General features: G+C 42.2%; 1 protein-coding gene across 1 annotated transcript in view; it reads left to right on the forward strand.

Annotated features, from left to right (window-relative positions):
• LOC115148968 (zinc finger protein ZIC 4) overlaps nucleotides 1-5,572 on the forward strand; it is a 12,932-nt gene extending 7,360 nt beyond the window's left edge. Inside the window, exon 2 of the mRNA XM_029691336.1 lies at nucleotides 4,625-5,572. Within this exon, the coding sequence (XP_029547196.1) occupies nucleotides 4,625-5,061 (437 nt within the window). The 3' untranslated portion in view covers nucleotides 5,062-5,572. The remainder of the gene's footprint in view (nucleotides 1-4,624) is intronic.
• The last annotated feature ends 2,776 nt before the right edge of the window (nucleotides 5,573-8,348 follow it).

Consider the following 8,348-nt stretch of genomic DNA (forward strand, 5'->3'; position numbering starts at 1 on the left):
CAGCAGTATTAATTCTAGAAGTAATATTCATATTAGTAGTAGTAGTAGTAATTGCTTTAGTAGTAGTAGTGGTAATAGTAGTAGTAGTAGTATTTGTGGTGGTGGTGATGGTAGTAGTAGTAGTTGTAGTTGTAGTAGTAGTTTCAGTAGTAATAGTTGTAGTTGTAGTAGTAGTTTCAGTAGTAGTAGTTGTAGTAGTAGTTTCAGTAGTAGTAGTTGTAGTATTGGTAATAGTAGTAGTAGTAGTTTTAGTAGTGGTATTAGTAGTAGTAGGCTATAAGGGGGGCTGTAACAGGGGGCTGTAACAGTGTAACAGGTAGGGTTTGCAGCAGCCTATAAGGGGGGCTGTAACAGTGTAACAGGTAGGGTTAGCAGCAGGATATAAGGGGGCTGTAACAGGGGGCTGTAACAGTGTAACAGGTAGGGTTTGCAGCAGGCTATAAGGGGGGCTGTAACAGGGGGCTGTAACAGTGTAACAGGTAGGGTTTGCAGCAGGCTATAAGGGGGGCTGTAACAGTGTAACAGGTAGGGTTAGCAGCAGGATATAAGGGGTCTGTAACAGGGGGCTGTAACAGTGTAACAGGTAGGGTTTGCAGCAGGCTATAAGGGGGGCTGTAACAGGGGGCTGTAACAGTGTAACAGGTAGGGTTTGCAGCAGCCTATAAGGGGGCTGTAACAGGGGGCTGTAACAGTGTAACAGGTAGGGTTTGCAGCAGGCTATAAGGGGTGCTGTAACAGTGTAACAGGTAGGGTTTGCAGCAGGCTATAAGGGGGGCTGTAACAGGGGCTGTAACAGTGTAACAGGTAGGGTTTGCAGCAGGCTATAAGGGGGGCTGTAACAGGGGGCTGTAACAGTGTAACAGGTAGGGTTTGCAGCAGGCTATAAGGGGGGCTGTAACAGGGGGCTGTAACAGTGTAACAGGTAGGGTTTGCAGCAGGCTATAAGGGGGGCTGTAACAGGGGCTGTAACAGTGTAACAGGTAGGGTTTGCAGCAGGCTATAAGGGGGGCTGTAACAGGGGGCTGTAACAGTGTAACAGGTAGGGTTTGCAGCAGGCTATAAGGGGGGCTGTAACAGGGGGCTGTAACAGTGTAACAGGTAGGGTTTGCAGCAGGCTATAAGGGGGGCTGTAACAGTGTAACAGGTAGGGTTAGCAGCAGGATATAAGGGGTCTGTAACAGGGGGCTGTAACAGTGTAACAGGTAGGGTTTGCAGCAGGCTATAAGGGGGGCTGTAACAGGGGGCTGTAACAGTGTAACAGGTAGGGTTTGCAGCAGCCTATAAGGGGGCTGTAACAGGGGGCTGTAACAGTGTAACAGGTAGGGTTTGCAGCAGGCTATAAGGGGGGCTGTAACAGTGTAACAGGTAGGGTTTGCAGCAGGCTATAAGGGGGGCTGTAACAGGGGGCTGTAACAGTGTAACAGGTAGGGTTTGCAGCAGGCTATAAGGGGGCTGTAACAGTGTAACAGGTAGGGTTTGCAGCAGCCTATAAGGGGGGCTGTAACAGTGTAATGTGTAGAGTTAGCTGGAGCACTGACCTGCTTCTCCACCCGCTACCTGCTGAATATGTGTAATGGAGTTTACTGTTCTGATTTCAATGTACTACATTTTCCCTTTTCAAAACTGACGTTTCAACCTAAGTAAGAAGCCTTCCTATAAGGCCTTTGAAAACGATGCGTCAAAACAGCACCTAATATGACTCTGACTACTTTATGCTGAATCCATTCATGCTTCCCATGTATTATTCATATCATTTGCTCACATTACTTAAGTAGAAATCTGTTAAATGATTTGTGCATGTGTTGACTCCCAAGGTCCCTGGTCCAGAGTATCATGTTTAAAACCTAGCCGGATCTATGGTTATGACTGGGTTTCCCCCTGGGGGTGTATTCCTGAGACGTGTTCGTGTTCTACACTAATATCCCTGATTGCCTCTCAGTCCAACAGCTGAAGGTCAAATTGATATTCAACGTGCCCGTGTAATTAGAATGGAGTAATTATATATTCTCTCTTGCTATGCCTTTAGCTGCCTGACTACATGGCCTTGCATTAGAGGAATCAGCATAGAAGGATTTCAAAGTAATTAGTTCAAACATTATGTTTTTGCCAGATCATGCTGTATAGGCTACATGTCCTAAAGGCTAGATATTACAGGCTAATCAAGACAAATGTTGTTTTATTTACATTAATTTCCTCCCTTAGGTGCATAGTTCAAATGGCCAACATAGAAATAGGAGCCTTACTTGGCAAGTATGACCATAACTACTTGTTTAGCTTTAACTGAGTAATATACTGGTGGTAATATACTGGTGGTAATATACTGGTGGTAATATACTGGTGGTAATATACTGGTGGTAACATACTGGTGGTAATATACTGGTGGTAATATACTGGTGGTAATATACTGGTGGTAACATACTGGTGGTAATATACTGGTGGTAATATACTGGTGGTAATATACTGATGGTAATATACTGGTGGTAATATACTGGTGGTAATATACTGATGGTAATATACTGGTGGTAATGTACTGGTGATAACATACTGGTGGTAATATACTGGTGGTAATATACTGGTGGTAATATACTGCTTTAACTGAGTAATATACTGGTGATAACATACTGGTGGTAATATACTGCTTTAACTGAGTAATATACTGGTGATAACATACTGGTGGTAATGTACTGGTGATAACATACTGGTGGTAATATACTGGTGGTAATATACTGGTGGTAATATACTGGTGGTAATATACTGGTGATAACATACTGGTGGTAATATACTGCTTTAACTGAGTTTGTTTCATAGGGAAATGGAAGTTCCAAATGAAACCAATTCAAATCCTGTAGATGAGCACCAATTAAAACATGTTTTCAATGGAACTAACAGTAGGCTGTCCTAAAGGAACTCAGCTGGTTCATTGGGCTGTCCTAAAAGGAACTCAGCTGGTTCATTGGGCTGTCCTAAAAGGAACTCAGCTGGTTCATTGGGCTGTCCTAAAGGAACTCAGCTGGTTCATTGGGCTGTCCTGAACAAACTCAGCTGGTTCATTGGGCTGTCCTAAAAGGAACTCAGCTGGTTCATTGGGCTGTCCTAAAGGAACTCAGCTGGTTCATTGGGCTGTCCTAAAGGAACTCAGCTGGTTCATTGGGCTGCCCTAAAGGAACTCAGCTGGTTCATTGGGCTGTCCTAAAGGAACTCAGCTGGTTCATTGGGCTGCCTTAAAGGAACTCAGCTGGTTCATTGGGCTGCCCTAAAGGAACTCAGCTGGTTCATTGGGCTGTCCTAAAGGAACTCAGCTGGTTCATTGGGCTGCCCTAAAGGAACTCAGCTGGTTCATTGAGCTGTCCTGAAGGAACTCAGCTGGTTCATTGGGCTGTCCTAAAGGAACTCAGCTGGTTCATTGGGCTGTCCTAAAGGAACTCAGCTGGTTCATTGGGCTGTCCTAAAAGGAACTCAGCTGGTTCATTGGGCTGTCCTGAACGAACTCAGCTGGTTCATTGGGCTGTCCTAAAGGAACTCAGCTGGTTCATTGGGCTGTCCTAAAGGAACTCAGCTGGTTCATTGGGCTGTCCTAAAGGAACTCAGCTGGTCCATTGGGCTGTCCTAAAGGAACTCAGCTGGTTCATTGGGCTGTCCTAAAGGAACTCAGCTGGTTCATTGTGCTGTCCTAAAGGAACTCAGCTGGTTCATTGGGCTGTCCTAAAGGAACTCAGCTGGTTCATTGAGCTGTCCTGAAGGAACTCAGCTGGTTCATTGGGCTGTCCTAAAAGGAACTCAGCTGGTTCATTGGGCTGTCCTAAAGGAACTCAGCTGGTTCATTGGGCTGTCCTAAAAGGAACTCAGCTGGTTCATTGGGCTGTCCTAAAGGAACTCAGCTGGTTCATTGGGCTGTCCTAAAGGAACTCAGCTGGTTCATTGGGCTGTCCTTAAGGAACTCAGCTGGTTCATTGGGCTGTCCTAAAGGAACTCAGCTGGTTCATTGGGCTGTCCTAAAGGAACTCAGCTGGTTCATTGGGCTGTCCTAAAGGAACTCAGCTGGTTCATTGGGCTGTCCTAAAGGAACTCAGCTGGTTCATTGTGCTGTCCTAAAGGAACTCAGCTGGTTCATTGGGCTGTCCTAAAGGAACTCAGCTGGTTCATTGAGCTGTCCTGAAGGAACTCAGCTGGTTCATTGGGCTGCCCTAAAGGAACTCAGCTGGTTCATTGAGCTGTCCTGAAGGAACTCAGCTGGTTCATTGGGCTGTCCTAAAGGAACTCAGCTGGTTCATTGTGCTGTCCTAAAGGAACTCAGCTGGTTCATTGGGCTGTCCTAAAGGAACTCAGCTGGTTCATTGGGCTGTCCTAAAGGAACTCAGCTGGTTCATTGGGCTGCCCTAAAAGGAACTCAGCTGGTTCATTGTGCTGTCCTAAAAGGAACTCAGCTGGTTCATTGGGCTGTCCTAAAGGAACTCAGCTCTTCATTGGGTCAAGTACAATGGGCAATACACTAAAGGCCAATAGGGTTTTATTTGACATAACTCATGTCACATGTGGCCATGCGTCACCAACCCCAAAATAAAGCAGCTGTTTTGATTTATGCTTTTGGATTTTCTGAAGCCTAACTTTTGTTCACTTATTTCAGGTGAGAAACCCTTCAAATGTGAGTTTGACGGCTGTGACCGACGTTTCGCCAACAGCAGTGACCGGAAGAAGCACTCCCACGTGCACACCAGCGATAAGCCGTACAACTGCAAAGTGAGAGGCTGTGATAAATCCTACACACACCCCAGCTCTCTCAGAAAACACATGAAAGTGCACTGCAAGTCTCCACCACCAAGTTCTGGCTACGAGTCATCGACCCCGTCGTTAGTGTCTCCATCATCGGACTTAGGCCGAGAGCCAGGAGCCTCGTCGCTCTCAGAACCAGCACCCTCGTCCCAACCCGCCAATTTAAGTGAGTGGTACGTCTGTCATAGTTCTGGTGCGAGCGGAACTCAGACACCTCCCAGCGGCTCCTCCAGCCCTGATCCTGGGGATGAGACGCCCTACAGACACCCGGAACCAAGAGACGCTTTCTAACCAAAACTGGCCCAGAAAAATAATTCTAAAAGATATTAAACATATTTTCTAATATACCCGCGGATTTACATAATTAACACATCGAAAAGGTCTGTTTTCTAAGGCCCACATTATTCAATGTACTGTCTGGCAAATCGGACAAATAAGACACTGCCAAATGTATCTTGTAATAGCGCTCTTCTATCTCAATGTGTTTGGAAAAAAAAATATTATTCTCGTACCAGGTTATTGTGCGCATGTATCTTGCTGTATTATTTTGTAAATCGAGTTTTGACTTCAATATCTTTTTAATTTATTTTTTTTAATCTGACATGAGCATTTTTGTATTATCGAACCAAAGTGTTTCAATATAAAAAAAAAAAAAAAATGTATTAAAAAAATTAAACATTTGTAAATTGATATGTTTCGATGTGTATGTAGGTGGTAATAGTCATTTTGTAAGCTTTGGTATTTCAGCTATTTTTTTATTGTTTGCTACACTTATTTGTATAAATAAAATAATTGAAACGTTTGGAGTTTCATGCAAGACATATTGTCTCTATTTGTGATGTTGTATTCTATTGACTGAATCGTTTTCATATAGTCTATTTGATATTATTACATTCAATTCATAAATGTTTGATCAACGTGGGCATTTTGTGATTTTGTAATTCTCGTCAATATTTGTTAGTAATGCATTTTTATGAAAACGTGATCCTATCGAGATCCTGCCTTGTAATTTGTCAGTATTTTGAATAAATCGTGTATGATAAAAAAAATGAATTATCCTTTTCTGGGCTTTGACTTTTTTAATATTGATATAGACATAAAATAACGAATTTATTCGAATGCATATACTATGACAGGACGCTTTAAAACGCCTTGAATCTCACATGCTGTACTCATGTATAACAAGACAGCAGAGAAGAATAACGCCAGTCTTTTTTTTAAAGGAGCCGTGAGACCAAACACGTTTCCATCCCTATATTCAACAGCGAGCCATATTGCCGTTCGTGGTTTATTTAATCTCAGGTACCGTCTATAACAGAGCCCCCGGCATAAGGATCAAAACATGTTGGACTCATATTGGACAACAGACTCTTTTAGATTTTTGTTTCGTTTTTAAACAATGTTAATGTTTTTACTTTGCTGTAATGTTGTTCTACTGCTTTAGCCTCTTGCCAACGTGCAGCCGTAAAAACCATAAAGACACTTTGAAAAGAAGCCATTGTCCTCGGTTTTGTATTTAGCATGAGTTTACTTTAAACTTACTTGATCCCTGAACCCTGGAAAATCACAAAGCAATTCTTTAAAAGAAAATCCAGATTTTATTTTGTGAAAATATTCTTCACTGGTCATGTCCATGTCTTATTTGTGTGGGATCTATTTTTCTCTTAGATAAAGTGTGGTTTTCTGCAGGGGAGATGCGGGCAGGGTTTGATGAAAGGCTCGTATATTCTCATCCAGACTTCAAAGATCTTTTAACACAAAGAGCCATTTCTTCATGACGGTGAGTCCTCACGGTGAATTAAGATTTCTATAGCAATAGCCGAGTCAAACTCGAATAATATGGGGCCAAGTCTGAGGACTTCAGCGCCTCTTCAAAAGAATGTAATATTTGCTACCCATGGGGTAGGAAACGGTAATCTATGTTCTTTCTATTCTATATAAAGAGAAAATGTTCTTTTGCTATATTTTTACAACTATCAAAAGAGAAGCCGAAAGAATTACGCACGTATTCACACAATAATAGACTTGCATTGCAAAGCTGCTTGGATGCGTCCTGTGAACTTACTGTGGGTTCTGTGAACTCACTCTGGGTTCTGTAAACTTACTGTGGGGTTCTGTGAACTCACTCTGGGTTCTGTGAACTTACTGTGGGGTTCTGTGAACTCACTCTGGGTTCTGTGAACTGAAGACTGGGCTTACTGGGCTCTGCTTTCTTTAAAGAAGGGCAGGTTATAGCTACGTGTTTGGGGTTGAAGGGAATGGTCACGACCATTGCAAACAGTGTTTTTAGAGATCTCCAAATAGGTGAAGTTTCCTATGTGACTGAGCTAATTGTAGTGCACATGGGCGTTTAGGTTAGCTAACATGCATTATGCTTCTAATAGCATCACAATTCCTCTTATTAAAACATGTACAATAACCTATCAACGGGTTTTTTGTCTTCATTTATTCCATCTTTTTCAAACATACACCAGGCACTGTTATGCGCTAATTAAGACATGAACATAAATTATTTTACGAGGATCTGAGGCATATTTGTCGTAAAGAGGCTGAGAGTCTGCAGAACCCGCTGCAGAACATAAGAACATTCTGAGGCACGAACAAGACGGGAGCCCCCACTGTCTGATACGTTTAAATGTTTGATCATTTGGTGCTTGTATTTACTCTGTCCAAGTGCCCCACAGAAAATAATACATTATTAGCACTACAACAAATAACCAAACGGTGGATTCCTCTCCTTAGCATCAGCTCTTGAGGCTGAATTGGTGAAAACAAAAATAGCTTCATTTGAAGCAGGACATCATATCTGAGTGATTCTACCATTCTTCCAAAGACGCAGATAACACGGAAAGACTTCTTTGTCTCTGATGTGTTCGACCCATCTTTGTTGCACCGTCCAAATCTTTTAGTTCCAGCCGTCAAAAGATGAGACAAGGACTGACGACAGAATGGTCTTAAAAAATATTATTATAATATTTTAAAGTTAACAAAGGCAAGTTTGTTAAGAACAAACTCTTATTTACAATGATGGCCTAACGTGGTTTAACTGCATTGTTCAGGAGCTGAACTTTCGATTTTTACCTTGTCAGCACCGGGACTCGATCCAGCAACCTTCCGGTTACTGACCAAACGCTCTAACAACAAGGCTACGTGTCTCTGTAAAAACAATAAACACCCACAAATCTAGTTTTTTCAAATAATCATTATAAAGTAACTGGTTCTACAGCCTTTTCTTGTGTACTGAAGTTTTCGGTCCAAGTGTTACCTAAGCAAAATCATAATTGGTGTCCTAAATTTAGCTCCAACTTCATAAAACTGTGGCAGAAATTAAAATGTACACTTTTGCGTTTGCCCAACTTGTGTCATATGGTCGTTCAACTATAAATTATTATTTGGGCATTTTAACTAAGAGGCTGTGCAACTTCTAACATAACCTGTTAATAACGTACAATGTTTCCAACTTACATATTTGACATCGTCAGTAATTTTTTTATTATTATTGATTATTACTCTACTTGAATTCACCTGGGATTTGACCTCGACAACCTCTCGGTTCACTGCATTCTGATATGCCTGCT

The sequence above is a fragment of the Salmo trutta genome, chromosome 2 (assembly GCF_901001165.1).
Source record: "Salmo trutta chromosome 2, fSalTru1.1, whole genome shotgun sequence".
Classification (NCBI taxonomy): Eukaryota; Metazoa; Chordata; class Actinopteri; order Salmoniformes; family Salmonidae; genus Salmo; species Salmo trutta.